Below are 16,791 nucleotides of genomic sequence, written 5' to 3' on the forward strand. Positions count from 1 at the left end.
AGCAAACACGTGAAGTATGTGCACATAGCAAACACGTGAAGCATGTGCACATAGCAAACACGTGAAGCATGTGCACACAGCAAACACGTGAAGTATGTGCACACAGCAAACACGTGAAGCATGTGAAGCATGTGCACACAGCAAACACGTGAAGCATGTGCACACAGCAAACACGTGAAGCATGTGCACACAGCAAACACGTGAAGCATGTGCACACAGCAAACACGTGAAGCATGTGCACACAGCAAACACGTGAAGCATGTGCACACAGCAAACACGTGAAGCATGTGCACACAGCAAACACGTGAAGCATGTGCACACAGCAAACACGTGAAGCATGTGCACACAGCAAACACGTGAAGCATGTGCACACAGCAAACACGTGAAGCATGTGCACACAGCAAACACGTGAAGCATGTGCACACAGCAAACACGTGAAGCATGTGCACACAGCAAACACGTGAAGCATGTGCACACAGCAAACACGTGAAATATGTGCACATAGCAAACACATGAAGTATGTGCACACAGCGGGATACTAGTCACGATAGCCATAAAGAAACAAGAGCCACCAGAACTGACGTAGACAGACCCACCAACAGGACACTGAAAGGGAAGTAGAACACACCTCTTATCAATGTGCAATATAGCATGTCATTTCCAGATATGTACATGAATGTAAAACTTCCTACTACACGCATGAGAAAAAAGACAATTCTGAATAGAGACCACGTGAGGGCAGGAAGTAGGAACTGGGTACAGGAGCAAATCAAGCAGCTTCCTCTCAGAGGGAGGCTCACCTGCTCTGTGTGCTGTACGGAGGCGCGGCTCTTTTGTGTCTAACAAGTCTTCCAGTCGCTCCAGCCCCGTGAACCTCAGGCTCTTGGGGCATAACACACAGACACACCCGAGCACTGGCTCACTGGCCTGGGAGGGTGGAGGCACAGCTGTCCTCAGGGATGCAGTGTGAAAAGTCTCCATTCACTTTATACTGTACATACAAAGTTGCCGAACAGAAGGCTCCACATCATGAAGCATCAGAAAAATGCAAACTGAAACCACAGTGAGAATCCCCTGCATTCCACAGCCCAGAGGAGGAACACTAGGTGAGGGAGGGCTGGTGATAGCAGAAGAGCTGGGAAGGGAAAGGGGTGGCACTGGGGAGCCAGGCTGCAGGTACGCACAGGGCTACACTCAGTGAGCGCAGCCCAGACGGTCTACTCCTGGGAATGCAGGCGTGAAAATATACGCCCACACAACTTCCAGAGCACTTCTCATAGTAGCCAATGGGCAGAAAGACCAAAACCCATCCCCTGATAACAGGCAAACCAAGTGGGGCTTATCCATATAATGGAACGTTAAATCTTTCGTGACTTAATACAAAGTACCTTGGGTGTGGTGTGGACACCTGTAATTTCAGCACTTGGGAGGCTGAGGCAAGGAGGATCTTTGTTCAAGGTCAGCCTGTGCTGTATACACAGTTTCAAATACAAAGAAGCAGAGTACAAATGAATCACTGGTGACCCCAAATTACGATGGTTCAACTTACCCTTTCCAAACTTTACAATGGTGTGAAAACAATACATATTCAGCACTCGGCATACTTCAAATTCCCAGGTTCAGAACATACAATATGATACCTTTTCTCCATACTGGGCAGCAGGAGAGGGCTGCACTCCCAGTCAGCCCTGAGGGATGAGATCCCGGTACTCCTCGGAACGCTACACTGCTAAGCTAGTCTGGCAGGTTTGAGGTACTGCTGCACTTGCAGCTTACAGTGTGTCTACTGCACATGACCCCATGGGAGAATGAGCAGCACCTGGACAGTCCCATGCTGGAGCACAGATGAGCCTTAAGAATATGCTAAGCATAAAGGAGGCCAGATAGGACTTAGGAGGCTGAGGCGGCAGCATAGAGTTCAAAACCAGAGTAGGCGACACAGTGAAAAAAGCAGCCCAACATATACCTCTGTGTGTGTGTGTGTGTGTGTGTGTGTGTGTGTTGTATGAAATGTCCAGAGGTAACTCCATGGAGAGTAAACGACTCGCTCCCAGGGAAGAAGTGGTGGACAGTGACTCCTAATGACTATATGATTTCCTCTCTCTGGCAACAAAACCATTCTAAAATTAACTGTGGTGATAACTGCATAATTCTAAATATATTTTTTAAAATTCGAACCTTTGAGCTGGTAAGATGGTAAGGGCATTTGCCACACAAACCTTACCCGAGTCTAATTCCCAGAACCCATGAGGTAGGAGAGAACTGACTCCCAAAAGTTGTTCTCTGACCTCCATGTACATACCTGTAATAAACACACACACACGCACACGCACACACACATTTTTTTAATCCTGAACATTTTAAATGGGTGAATTACATGGTATGAAAATGCTATCGCTGTATAGAAAGGAAAGCGCAGTAAGCTTGTAGTGCAGGAAAAAGTTCATCAGAGTGCTGTCCGTGAAAAAAACAGAAACTTCAGTCTCCCAAAGTAGAAAAGGGAAGGACTAATTCGTCACCAGGATGCACCAAGAGTGGGTTCAGGGGTGCTTCTGTGGCCAGCCTGCATATGGCCTGATGATCCCAGAACAACACAGTAAAAAGGGCTCTTCCACATGAGAGCGAGAGACATCGGTGAACCACAGGTCACCGTGATCACATGGCATAGGCTCACACTCAGCTAGAAGCAGGCGATCCAATCGGAGGGCCACTGACCAGAGGGTTGCCCAGGGAGCTGCCCTGGAGAAGGCACCCCACAGCCTGTAGGAGGCTGGATACTATGTGTCACCCAAGAATCAAAGGGAACCTCTGAGGGATAGGGTGGGACAGGAGGCTGGAGACACTACCAGCTGAGGAAAGGCCCACAGAGACAGGCCCTTGGGAGGTACCTGCCACCTCAGGGCTCTGGCAGAGCTGTCTTTACCAGTCAAGAAAACTTAAAAAAAAAAAAAAACAGCAAGTTCCAAAGCTTGGTCTTCCCTTGACCAGCACCACGGCCTGGTCTGTGAGCAAAGCTCAATGAAGTCACCCATGAAACACACAGACTAGCAGCAGCCAGAGTCATCACCAAAGAGGACAAGAAGCAGGTGGCCATCCTCTCACAGGCTGCTTCCACGAGGGTGGATGGTTCACTAGGGTGAATGACAGTCAAGGAGGAATGACCAGATCCAGCCTCACAAAGACACTGGGTCCCAAAAAGGCTCAGCTCCTCTCACAAGTCCCAGAGGATTCTGAACGTGAAGCACTGTGATGAGGTGCCAGCTCCGAGCAGAACGGAGGGTGCTGCCTGGGAAGGATTTCTTCTATTGCAGGTAAAATTACAGTGGGTGTGAATAAAAGTGAGGGGAGAGGAAAGAACATCAAAGTGTGGAAAAGAAGCTGCTGCAGCTGCACCAGCTCAGCCCCAGAGAAGAGCTGCTTTCCCACATTTACGATGAAATGCTTCCTATATCCCAGCCGGATGAAGACATCAGGCACGTCATCCACTCTGCATCGGCTTGGAGCTCATCAGCCCTCGTCCCCAAGCACAGCCATCACTCACTGCCCTCTTTGGGTTCAAGAGCAGCTTTTTGAATTATGAACTAAATTAGCAGCTGAATTTACCATTAGGCTCGTACTAACACACAATGATGCTCTCTGGATTTATAAAGTATGTTCAGAATTGGGTTTCCAAGAAAATTAGCACTAGAAGGCTTTGGAGGGAATGTACACAAAACATCTTTGCAGTAGTGAACAATGCGCTGCCCCTCCTCCACCCAAGGAGTCAGCGGCCGGAAGATATGTCCCACAGACCCAAACCACAGAGGGCTCCCCAGGGCCGGCCTTCTGCCCACACCGACACCACACCACAGGTTCCCAGTGATAGGCCATCCCACCCAGCCCTAAGCTCTCTGCAGCAGGGTCTGGATTTTACCTCCTGTCGCACTGTGGGTCCAGAGCACTGAGAGCCCCAGGTATCTGGGTCCTCAGCCGGACAGAGAGCTGCTTCCTGAACAGCCATTTTTGTTTTGGTTTGGCTTGGTTTGGTTTCTTGGTTTTTTAAGACAGGGTCTTCCTGGAGCCCCAGTTGGCCTGGAACTCGCTGTGTAGACCAGGCTGGCCTCAATCTCACAGTGATCCACCTGCCTCTGCCTCCCCAATGCTGGGACCAAAGGTTTGTACCACCTCACCAGCTCATGGGCAACTCTTAAAACAGCATTTATATAACATTTTCCCTCACAAGATGAAAGCAGCATATTTATGAAAGAAACAGAGAATGTGTACGAGGAAGCAGAAGCACCCTGAAACTGTCACACCAACCTCAGCGGGCGGTCCCTGCGCACCTTCCCTCTCTTCCCTGTGGGCTTTGTGGCCCTTCACTCAGCTCTTTCCCAGCCCCACAGCAGCGACAACCTCACAGGCAGCCTTCCTTGTTCCTGTGCCTCTCTGGATGCCCGCAGGCCGGCTGTGCATGCCCTACCTCAGTGTCCCAAAGCCAGAACATGGCTCCTCCTGCTGTGCCCCCTCCTGCCATGAACCATCTCCAGGGACACAACTCTCCAACAAGATGGAACTGCTGCCCACCTAGCCAGTCAGAACCCACCCTCACAGCCCACTGAATGAAGGGGCTTTGCCCCTCTTCACAGAACCCCCTTCCCCACGCATGGTGACACCACAGTTCACCAGCCTCACTGCCTGCCCCTCAACACCCTCCTCCCAGTGGCCTCTGGCTCTCCCTGGGCACCACCCTGGCACCTGGAACCCCATGGCTCCCACTGCCCTGGGTGGAAGCTCTGTCTCCACTCATCCCAACCAGGTCTATACTCCGCCGCCGCCGCACCCCCCCCCACCCCCACCACCAACTTGAGCTCCGGAAACAGCCACTGACAAACCCAAGACCATACCAGCTCCCCGCAGAAACCATCTCAGTCAGCTTCCTTGTCTTCTAAAGTACCTGGGAACCTCCCCACCTCGGTGCCCCCCCTCATCAGTCCAAACTATGGCCCACCTGTCACCCCACAGGAGAACAGCAATGGCCCTCAGCTCCCACCCAGCCTCAGCCACAGCCTCAGCTCTGCCAGAGGAAAGATCACCTCTGTCCTCCTAAAAATCCCTCAAGGCCTTCCCTTGATCCTTAGGAAAGAACTCAAAGCCTTTCTGGTGCCCTTCCAGGCCCACATGACGCTCTCCTGACCCACTGGTCTCATACCATCTCATGCCCAGGCTCTTTTGTGCCATCTTCTCCAGGGCAGGGCACAGCTTTTAATGCACATCTGCCAACTAAACGCAACTACTCCCTGAGCTGCCACCTTGCCCCCCACCACCGGCATGGCTCTTGCCCTGGCTCCCGGTTGCGTGTGCCTTCAGGTCTTCTCCTCAGCCAGCTGCAGTCTAGCACAGGCATGAGCTTGATCCATGGACACAGGATGTCGGACCATGTTGCTCCTGTCCAGAACCTTCCCCAGCTCCAAACACAAAGAAGCTCCAGTCTAACTCAGACCCACATTCTCAGCAGTAAGCCCCTCCTGTCACACCCCTACCCAACTCACACAGCCCTTCTTTGTCCCTATTCTAAGCTCACCTCTATTCTGATGGAACTGACTACCTCCCAGGCTCCCAACATGCCCCTGACTTCCTCAACCCCACCTAGGTCAAGACCCCCAGGTCCAAGAAAGCCTATCTCAGAACAGACCATACACACAATACAGGGCCTAGAGGAACTGACCCTCTCTCAAGGTCCCCTCTGATGTCATCTCAGCCAAAATACCATCCCATGCCCACCCTGTCCCGACTTCCTAGTCCCTTCCCTGCAGGGCAGTCACAAGATCCCCTGGCTAGAGTCTGTATCCTCGGCAAATAATCACCTTTCAGCAGCAAGAGCAATACCTGCTCACCTCTGTCCCCTCAGGCCTCCTGTGCACACAGAAGGTAACCAATAAGCGTTCAATGTATTTAACTGTCTGCTATGCAAATGTCTGAACAGTAGGGACCATGAAGAACACACTGTCCTATGTTGCTTTCCTGTTGCTGTGATAAAAACATTCTGACCAAATGCAAGTTGGGAAGGAAAGGGTGCATTTCAGCTTCCATGGCACCCCACTTTCCCTAGGGAAGGTAGGATTCCACTTGCTGCTTGCATGGTTTAAAAACTAAAAATAACCCAAAATCACAAAACTACCAGATAAAGATTGTTGGAGTGGGGTGAGGGTGCTAGAGATGGAGCCCAGTGCCTTACACATGCCAGGCAAACACTCTACCATGAGCCACACCCCAGCCCAAGAGATTTTTTTAACATCTAGTTATTTTTGTCTTCATTTAAAATTAACTCCAGTACAGATCTGCTATATTAAATATATATGCAAGGGGAAAATATGATTTACCTTACATTTACTTTTTCAAAATGTTTCTGGATGAAGTAAGAAACATTTGACATGATAGCGTGGGAGGTGGGTAGAGGAGCTGAACACTGCAAAAGCCCGCGCACGAGTGCTTCCACGGTCTTCCATCACACAAGCTCTCCTCCACTACAAGGGACAGGGAGGAAAAACCCACTCCCCTGGACAATCCCCGCTGAATGCAACCTCCATGGCTTTAAAGAGACTGAGAAACAAGAGTGAAGGCACTAACCAGGAAAACAACCACTTCAAAGCCACACAGCCAGGAGATACAGATCTCCAAGAACTCAAGGCACCAAGGACAAAAGAAGCAGGATTTCCATGTAGTTCCTGGGCCAGATGAGCAGGATACAGCCATCTGTGCTCACTTCCCATTACCTGGCAAGAAAAGCACTTAGCAGAGGCGCCCCAGCAACCACTAAGGCTGCTAGCCTGGGTGCTCCTGCACACATTACAGAGCCAGCCTGGGTGCTCCTGCCCACATTACAGAGCCAGCCTGGGTGCTCCTGCCCACATTACAGAGCCAGCCTGGGTGCTCCTGCCCACATTACAGAGCCAGCCTGGGTGCTCCTGCCCACATTACAGAGCCACCCTGGGTGCTCCTGCCCACATTACAGAGCTAGCCTGGGTGGACTCTGCTGAGGGACGTGTGTGGGCCACCTGCAGCTCTTCCCCACCAGATATCCTCAATACAGGCCACCCAGAGCCACAGGTGTTGGCAGACTACAGTCTAGGTGTGGGCCAGCTGCATTCCATCCTGGAAGCTCAAGGGAGAGTCATCTGCTACTCCATCTGGCTGTTAACAGAATTTGGATTTTGTATTACAGGACCAAGATTCCCCTTCTGGTAGCTCTGTGCAGAACACTGTTTCAACCTTCTCAAGGCTGCATCACGTGCCTTGGTGCCTGGCCCCATCTCCCTGTGTAAGGCTGACAGCTGTAGGCCAAGTTCATCTCACACTGAATCTCTCCAAACACACACACACACACACACACACACACACACACACACACAATTGGGGGGGGTTGAGACAGGGTATCCCTGTAGCCCCAGCAGGACTGGAACTCACTATGTAGACCAGGCTGGCCTTGAACTCACAGAAATCTGCCTGCCTCTGCCTCCTGAGTGCTGGGACTAAAGGTGTGCGCCACCACACCTGGCTTATTTTTATTTTATGTGTATGAGTGTGCTGCCTGCATTGTGTGTAAGTGCACCCATGTCATGCAATGCCTATGGAGGTCAGAAGAGGGCATCAGATTCCCCTGGAACTGGAGTTACAGACAGTTGTTAACCACCATGTGGGTGCTGGGAATGAAACCCAGGTCCTCTGCAAGAACAGCCAGTGCTCTTAACTACTGAGCCATCTCTCCAGCCCCTCTCTCCAAATACTTTCAAGAATTCATGTGGTCATACTGGGCCTATCACATAGTCTAGGACTACATCCTTACTCAAGATCAACTGATAGGTCACCCTGACTTCATGTAACATGACTTATTCACAGGTTCCAGGGATGAGGATGCAGGCACCTTTTAGGGGCCATGATTCTGCTTATCCCAAAGTCCCCGTACCCCCTGCCCCAACCTGGTGACCATGTCCACCCCCAGCATCCAGGCCACAAGTAAATGTGCAAGTTCCAGTTGCCACAGCCCCGGACCCTGTCCACTCCTCTCCAACCCCACAGTCTCTGCCCTTATCCTTGCCTGCCTGCTCCCCTACAGCCCGCCTGCTCCCCAACAGCCCGCCTGCTCCCCCACAGCCTGCCTACCTCCTCTCACCCACTCTGTAAGGATGAGCAGCAGTGTCATAGGAGCCCACCACACCCTGCTCCAAGTCCCTCAGCACTCAATGGAGAATCCTCACACTCAGGCCCAGATCTTCTCCACAGCTTCTGAAGCCTTCACAGCCTGGTGTCCTCAGGCCTGTTCACATCCCTCCGCAGTCACAGGTCTCCCCTGCAGCGCACCACACCTCTCCGTGGACAGCCTGGCTCCTTCTCTGTTTCCAGGTCTCAGCTTAGTCAGGACATCCTTGGAGAGGACGTGACCAGCTGCCCATCCAGGATCCTGGTACTCTGCCAACATCCCCAAATTATGACCTTCACAGCACTCCGTTCGGTGTGCATATTTACATGTGCACTGCCCCTCACCCCACTGGCCTCTACAGGTCACATCTGCTTGTCCAGTACTCAGTACTCAGTCCCTGGCATATCAAAGGTGCTCATGCACAGATGAATGACCTCATTATCCCCAGCACGCCTCTCCTCACCCGGCAATTGGGCGGACCTACTGAGCTCTCGCTTCTTCAGATGCCTTGTGGCCAACAGCAGAGGCTGAAAGCTATCCAGGCCACAGCAGGCTGTACCTCTGCCCCAGCTTCAGCCCAAGCACCCGAGGCCTTGCCACACCTCGCCTGCCCCAGCAGTGTGCATGCCTTCCTGTCCTCAGGACTCACAGAGCCAGGTAATCCAATGAACAGAGAGCACCAGACCCACACTGAAAGGCTGCCTGTGTTCACAAACCCGATGTGTGGGGGTTTAGCTTGGCATTTAGAGCTAAGTGTGGCAGGAATTCCAACTCTGACAATGGCAGAAAGCACCAGCCCTTCAAGAGCCAGTGAGCCAATGGCCCAAGAGTAAACAAGCCCACAAGAGGCAGGGCCGCCGGCCTTCTGGTTCTCATCACCCACCTGCTGCCTCTCCCTCCTCCATGACCACCACTCCAGCACAAGCCACCATTGTCCCTTACCTGCACTCTCCCCACAGCCCCCTCCTTGGTCTCCTGCTTCTGCCCTTTTCCTGGCCGCCCGCACCTCTCTTCAGCAGAGCAAAGTAGCCCTGCTAAACTGAGGACAGACTGTGCCACACCATCCACTCCTCCACAGCTCCCCACCCCCCAGAACAAAACAACGGCCCACAGCCTGCTCTGACCACGCAGCCCTGTCCTTCTCTGTCAGCTACAGTCACCCTGGCCCCTTGGTGTGCTCACACCAGCCTTGTTCCCAGAACAGAACCTCTGCACTTGCTCACCCCTCTGCCTGGACCCCTCTTCCTCCAGCTACCTGGGAGCTGTGCTCTCGGCTCCCAGAGGACTGTACTCAGAAAGGCACCTTCTCAGTCACAGGTCCCCAGCCACTCTGTCGCCACGAAAGCCTCCCACTGCACCTGGCTCGGAGCTACCCTCCCTTCCTCCCTGCAGGATTTTAGCTCTTTGGACAGAGCACAGATCTTGGTTGGTTTTGTTCACTGAGCTGATCCTGGTATATGAGTTACAGAAGTGTTAACCTGATGATTGACTTTACCAAACTCTCAACAGACCTCTCCCTTTTTCATCAAAAAGAGTGAAACTAAGCCAAGCAAATCGTCTCCTGAACGTCACAGCCACCATGCCTAATGCAACCCTTCACATCACAGGAATGGCATGAATTGGAGAATATCATACAGATAACAGGAAGATGACTAAAATCCACTGCTCTCCCCAGCCAGAGGTCCCTCTACCATATCACACTTGCCAGCTCACCTAGGAAAGAAACCTCCAAGAAAGCCTCGAATACACACAAGACCAGGGAGTGCACAGAACAGAGGGGTTTTCCAGTAAGACCATCTCCCATGCAGCAACTCTCTTGGTCAAATCTTTTCCTCTGCCCAGGTTAATGTGGGAGACAGCTGGAATCAACCAGTATTTCTCAGTCCTTAACAATGCAAGATGAGAGAGGCACACTTCCTAAAGTGGCAGAGCTCATAGCCTGACGAAGAAGTCAGTATATGATGGGGTGCTTGAGTCCAAGCTGCATATGAACTGGCCAGGCTTTAAGGAGATGGGCTGCAGATGAATTTTGAAAAGTAAAAGCTAGGCCAAAGGGAGGGAAGGAGCAGTCCAGTCAGCCAGATGAGCAAGAAAATGAGAAGCTCGCACAGCATAATCGGAAGACCCTTGAAGGCAAAGCAGGTGTGACCAACATGCTGAGTGGGACCAGGTTATGCAGGCCTGAGCTGGCACACACAAACACCTACGGCACAGGAATGACTACAGTCCTCAGTCTCTCCTGTGAGAGCCTACCTCACCAAAGACAGACACCCCCCCCCCCCCATTTGTTGCTGTGCTGTCCCAGGCACTTCTGAGAGCAGCTCCTGTTACAAAATCGCAGGGGATTCCTGTGCACACCACGCATTTCGAGGAACCGGCCACCATTTTGGGGAACCGGCCAAAGAGCTTTAAAACCAGTCTGCCTTGACGAGTGTCACTCAGAGGACAAAGCAGTGTTTTGCAAATGACAACCTTCCGGTAGACATAACACTGATGGGCACCAAGAACAGGGCAAGGCAAACACTAAGTGCTCAAGGAGTGTCATCTACATCCTCATCTGCACTGTCAAGAGATCTGCTTTGCAAAGCTCCCTCCACTGTCCGGAATTCTGAGGTAGGATTCGGTTGTCTCCTCCCCAGGCTTCTCCATTTGAGGCAAACAATAGGGAGACCCACTCGAAAGGCAGGCAAAGCCACGGAGCAGGAGCCTGGCTGGAGTTGTAGCACTGCCCTTGTGCAGGTGAAGACCCAGGATGTGGGCAGTGAACAAAGAAGGAACAGGGCACGCCCTCTGCAAATCCCTCTTCCCCAGAAACAGGCACACAGCCACGGGCAAGGGCTACAGAAAGGAAAGGTAACACAGCGGCTGGGCACACAGCGCAGTACAGGATCCAGGCCCTCCCCAGTCCTCCCTCTTCAGGGAGCCTCTGGCAATTCACAGGATTCCCCTGCGATTCTATAACACAGGAGCTGCTATCAGAAGTGCCTGGGACAGCACAGCAACAAATGGAGGGGGGTGTCTGCCTTTGGTGATGTAGGCTCTCACAGGAGACCAAGGACTGTATTCATTCCTGTGACTGCCATAGCAAACCACCACCAACAGCAGAAATGTATTCTCTCTTAGATCATGAACTCAAGACTGCAGGCTGTGAGGTCTTAAGGTCTTTGTCTACCACTCTGCCTTCTGATGGTCCCAGCAACCCCTGCTTCCCCTGGCCTGTAAGCACATCATTCCAATCTCTGCTTCCATCCTTGCATGGCCATCTTCCTACTGTTTCTGCATCCACATTTCTACCTTCTTACAGGAACCAGTCACTGACTTAGGACCGCCATAATGCTATGACCTCATCTTAGCTTGATCACATCTACAAAGACCCTATTTCAGGTAGGGCCAAAGTCACAGGTTTCCGGGTAGACATATATTTGCAGAAAATGCTATTTAATCCAGTACCAAGACAAACTATCAGGTCAGGCGTAGTGACAGTCTCAGCATTCAGGAGGCTGAGGCAGGAGGATCCAAGCTCAAAGCCAGCATTCTCTTTAAGAGACCTTGTCTCAAAAGAAAAAAAAAGACAAACTACTAAGACATATAAAGTCTTTCCTCCAAAGACTTTATTTACTGTTGTAACTCCACACAGTTGATTCTTAAGAACAAATCACAGTTCAGACTGAAGAAGCAAAGCCTCAAGACCTAAGAGCAACGCTGCTGCTCTTTACCCAGGCTAGGCTCCACGTGCGGCCTTGAAAGAGCTCCACCCACTACGATTCCAGTATCTGCCCCTCGTCTTAACCCGTGGCATAGGTTCTGATAAACGTTCACTGTTCGAACAATCCAGCCCTGGCACAGCAGAAATAGGGTGTCTGGTCACCTCACTCCATCTTCCAAATCACTGTAATGGAGCAGAAACTCCCAACCACTGTGAAAAGTACATTTTCTGGCTGGATACAGTGAACGTCAAAGTCCAGTTCTAACACTCCCACAATAGCTTCTATTATGAAACACAGGAGCACAGACCATTTTCTGTGCTTATGAATGGTCTATTTAAGTAACTTTAAAGTCAGAGTCTTAAGTTTCACTAGCTCAGACTTTCTTTGGGGGACAGAATAAACTATGTTTTGAAATCTTCACATGTGCATCTCTGTAATTTGGTCTCTCTGGTGACTGACTTTATCCTGGGTATCTTCCTAGTACTGTCTGAGGTTCCCTGAGGCCTAGAAAGGGGTCAGGGCTGTGACCAATTAGAGAAGGACTTTGAATCTGTAGCGCTTCCAGAAGACCTAGTGGCTATCAGTTGACTGCAGTTTTGAGGCCAGAAAGTGGGAACTAGAAATCCACAAGGCACCTCTAACCCTCTTCTATGCTCAAACAGGCAAGAGAAATGAGACGGTGTGGCTGAAGAGACGGCTCTGCGGTTAAGAGCACTGGCTGCTCTTGCAAAGGACCCAGGTTCAAGTCCCAGCACCCACATGGCGGCTAACAATCACTTGTGACTACAGTTCCAGGGGACTCGACGTCCTCTTCTGACCTCCACCCGCACTGCATGACATGAGCACACTTACATGCATGGAGGCAATACACTCATACACATAAAAAAAAATATTTAAAAACTGAGAGATGAGAAGGCAAATCAAGTGGGTCCATCCACCCCACATTCTGGGGAAACCCACCTCCCAACTGTGAGCAGTTTCCTGCCACCACCAAACTCTCCGGAGCATGCAGGCCCTGAGTTCTCCCTTCGGGCTTCCCTGGGGAGCTCTGGCAAAGGAAAACCCAGCAGGCTGCAGACAGGCTCCGGGCAGCTCCTCATCCTCCTCCCTCCTGGGGTGCAGACCCCGCACCCGACGGCGCCCAGCCTCCCCTGCCCAGACCCCGACCCCGACCCCGACCCCCCAGCAGTCAGGCAGCCCACACGGTCCCTGACCCCGACCGCAGTCCACTGGGCTCCTGACCCCCGACCTTGGCTCCACCGGCAGTCCTCACGACTCTGACCTCTGACCCCAGGCCCCGACCCCACCCGAAGCCCACTCAGTCCCTGACCCCTGACCCTGACTGCAGCCCCACACAGCCCTGACGCCCGACCCCGCCCGCAGCCCACACGGCCCCTGACCCCGACTCCGACCCCACCCCCGCCCGCAGCCCCGACACACCCACCTGCCCGGGACCTTGCTGGTGCTGCGCTTCCAGAACTGCTTCCTGGCCCCGTCGCTGGCCATGGCCCCTCGGCATCCCTCAGCCCGCGGTCCTGACGCTCCCAGACGCACCGCCCGCCCACTCCGGTCGCCCGCCGGCCCCTCAGCGCTCCGGGAACTCCCGAGCGTAGACCCGAGCGGCTCTTCCGCCTCCGTCCGGAAGTTGTTTCTCCTCGCTCCCGGAAGTCCCGCCCTCGTCGCAGGCCACCACGGCGTCATGAAAAGGCGACGCTGGGACGTGCACGCTGCGATTGAGCAACCGAGGACGCGGAGCCCTCGGGTTCGGGGTTGAGGGAGGCGAGGGGAGCTTGGGTCGAGTTCGGCCGGGGCCGCCGGGGCGGTCGGAAGCCGAGTGTGGCCCAGGTCCTGACCACGCAGCGGGGACGGAGGCGCAGGCCGCAGGGCAGGCCATCCAGCTGGGATTAGTGTACAGCGCAGGGCAGTGACGGACCAGCAACAGCTGGAGCATTTCTAGGGTGATGGGGAGCCGCCCACGCTTCACCGTAGGTGAAGGGGGGTCACCCCAGGCTTCCCCCGAGGTGATAGGGAGTCACCGCAGGTTTCATCCAAGGTGATGGAGAGTCACCCCAGGCTTCCCCCCAGGTGGTGGGAAGCCGTCCAGGCTTCACCAGAAGTGATGGGGAGTGAAGTGTGCTGTGTGAGGTGCACACAAGATTCCAAAGGCTTAGTATGGAAATACTAATTTTATAATTTCATATTGGGTAATACTTTGTATATATTATGTGTTCCATAAACATATATTGTTCAGTTTACTCTCTTATTTTTATTTTATGTGTTTGCCTGTGTGCATGTATATATGCCCACCACGCAAGTGCCAAGCCAGTGGCGACCAGTAGCAAGCATTGAATCCCCTGGAACTGAAGTTATGGGTGGTTGTGAGCCACTATGTGGAGGCTGGAAACCAAACCCAGGTCTTCTGCAAGATCAGCAAGTGCTCTTAACCACAGAGCCATCTCTCCAGCCCCAGTTGCCTGCCAAACATGGCCTTGTTCTGCTCAGAGCACAGTGAATTGTCTTCCCACATCTGTACCTTGTACCCACTAGGATCAAGGCTTTCTGCAGCTCCTGGTACACTGCAGCTCCACCTCCATGTCATAGTTTGATTCTCCACTTCTGTGACAAAACACTGACCAATACCAACTTGGGGAGGAAAAGACTTATTTGTCTTACATCTCCCAGGTCACAGTTCATCAGGGAGCCCAAGGTAGGAACTCAGGGCAGGAACCTGGAGGCAGAAGCTGGAGCACAGGCCATGGAGGAATGCTGCTTGCTTCCCTGGCTTGTGCTCATCCTGCTTTCTTAATGCAACACAGGCTCAACTGCACAGGGGTGGCACCACCCACAGTGGGCTGGGCCCTCCCACATCACTCAACAATCAAGAAGAGGCCCCCTCAGACATGGCCACAGGCCAGTCCTATGGAGGCAGTTCTCCAATTGAGGCTCCCTCAACCCAGGTGTGTCAAGTTGGCACAAAGCTATCAGCACACTCTTAGTTTATGAAAGGATGGTACCTGCTCCTTCTAATCTCAGCCACAGTGATGGCCTCAGCATGAAACAGTGAGTACACGGTTGCCGCATGCTGTAGAAGCCTCCCAGGAACCACAAGGGATTTACAATGTCAGTGAATCTTTGTCGTCCCTCAGACACAACCTAAAGAGCACAGCTCCAGGCCTCCCTGGGGTCCTGTTTGTAAAAGACCTCAGAGTTTGTAGAGGTCTGATAAAACTGGATCAGTAAGGACCTTTTCCTGACAGAGCTCCCCTGAAAGCAAGGGCAGGTGGTGCATAATCACAATCCCAACTTCTCAGGAGGCTGAGGCGGGAGAACGGCAACTTACCGAGATCCTGTCTCAAAAAAAAGTAAGAATTGGGTGTGACTGGCAGCACATGTACTAAACCTGGAACAATACAGAGAAGATTAGCATGACCCTTGCACAAGGATGACACACAAACTGCTGAGGGGCGGGAGGAGCGTGCGTGCAGCTGGAGGCCAAAGATCAACATCAGGTGGCCACTGTTGTGCTCCACCCTGTATTTGCAGAAAAGGTCTCTCACTGAGCCCACTGCTCATCAGTTCTCTAGGCTGCTCCAGGGATCCACCTGTCATTTCCCAACCCCCACCCCCAGCACTATGTTCCAGAGCACAACAGGCTTTTTACCTGGATGCCAGGGATCCAAATTCAGGTCTTTGTGCTCGTGCCACAGACACTTTACCCGTCTCCCCATCGTCGTGCTCCATATTTTAAAAATAAATGAAGCCTGAGCATGGTGGATGGTGGTGTAGCTCTGTAGACCCAGCCCTCAGAGGATCCACAAGTTCAAGATGAGCTTAGACTGCATAGCAAGACCCTCTCGCAGGAATCTTTTAGAAAATGAAACGCTGCAGACGTAGCTCAGGCATAAAGTGCTTGCCTAGCATGTGCAATGCCCCAGTTCTATGCCCAGTACTATGGAGGCTTGGGGGAAAGGCCTAGAATTTTCAAGGAGGACTCCAGGGAACTCTTCCTGACTGTAGCCCTGAGACCTCTCCAGGGATGGGCTCCATGTAGCCTCAGTGATCCGCTGCAGGCAGCACCAAAGACCAGGGAGGTTCTTTCCAGTTCAATGGGTATATCTTAAGAATGAAAAGTGAGGAGACAGCAGGATTGGAGGGACCGTGGGAACAGAAAAAGCGAGCTGTGATATCTACACAGGATGTTGACCAGTGTTTATGACTGGCTAGGTGTGGTGATAGCACTTTAGACTCGGTTGCTCCCTACAGTGGACCATAGGCTTTCCTACGTGTTGTCCTGGGGGAAGGAGTGAACCTGAGATTAAACCTGTTTGCAGCATATGTTTATGATTGGTTCATGTTAGATCTCAGCCAAGCACTGGATTAGAGAGCACACATGTCCACAAATGAGACAGGCCGGTTGAGCGGCAGAGGCCAACAGAAAACCTGGTAGGCACAGTAGTGTCACGAGTAACCAGCGCAAAGATGAAGCCCAAGTAGAGAGTCTCCAGGCAAGGCTGCAGGAAAGTGGCGTTCAGGAGAAACACCTAGGAGAGACTAGTAGGAGAGCTGCGGAGTTCGAAAAGGGACCCATGGAGCAGGACAGAAGCCCAAATACAGAACGGTCAGGCAGGACAGGAGCCCAAATACAGAACGGTCAGGCAGGACAGGAGCCCAAATACAGAATGGTCTTGTTGGACAGAGGCCCAAATTCCAAAGGTTAAGAAATACATTGAGCAGAATCATTCCATTTGGAGGTCTGAATCTGGCCATGCTCAAGCTGGTCTCAAGCTCCTGAGCTTCTGACCTCCCACCCCAGCCTCTCAGTATCTAGGACTGTACCTAGACGAAACTGCTTGAGTGGAAAGCGTTAAGAGGCTTGCATTCACTAGGAGGCATGCACATCAAAAGCAC

At 52.3% G+C, this 16,791-nt stretch overlaps 1 protein-coding gene and 1 non-coding gene across 2 annotated transcripts in view; one reads left to right on the plus strand and one right to left on the minus strand.

The window, feature by feature from the left end:
* LOC103732299 (TBC1 domain family member 22A) overlaps positions 1-13,528 on the minus strand; it is a gene marked incomplete at its 3' end in the record, with an annotated part of 33,979 nt that extends 20,451 nt beyond the window's left edge. The window contains exon 1 of the mRNA XM_008830853.3: positions 13,328-13,528. Within this exon, the coding sequence (XP_008829075.2) occupies positions 13,328-13,389 (62 nt within the window). The remainder of the gene's footprint in view (positions 1-13,327) is intronic.
* Positions 13,529-15,256: 1,728 nt separating this feature from the next.
* LOC115069973 lies at positions 15,257-15,360 on the plus strand. Its single transcript, XR_003849199.1, has one exon. It is a non-coding gene; the product is annotated as a U6 spliceosomal RNA (small nuclear RNA).
* Positions 15,361-16,791: the final 1,431 nt, after the last annotated feature.

The sequence above is a fragment of the Nannospalax galili genome, unplaced genomic scaffold (genome assembly GCF_000622305.1).
Source record: "Nannospalax galili isolate Female #2095 unplaced genomic scaffold, S.galili_v1.0 scaffold1855, whole genome shotgun sequence".
Classification (NCBI taxonomy): Eukaryota; Metazoa; Chordata; class Mammalia; order Rodentia; family Spalacidae; genus Nannospalax; species Nannospalax galili.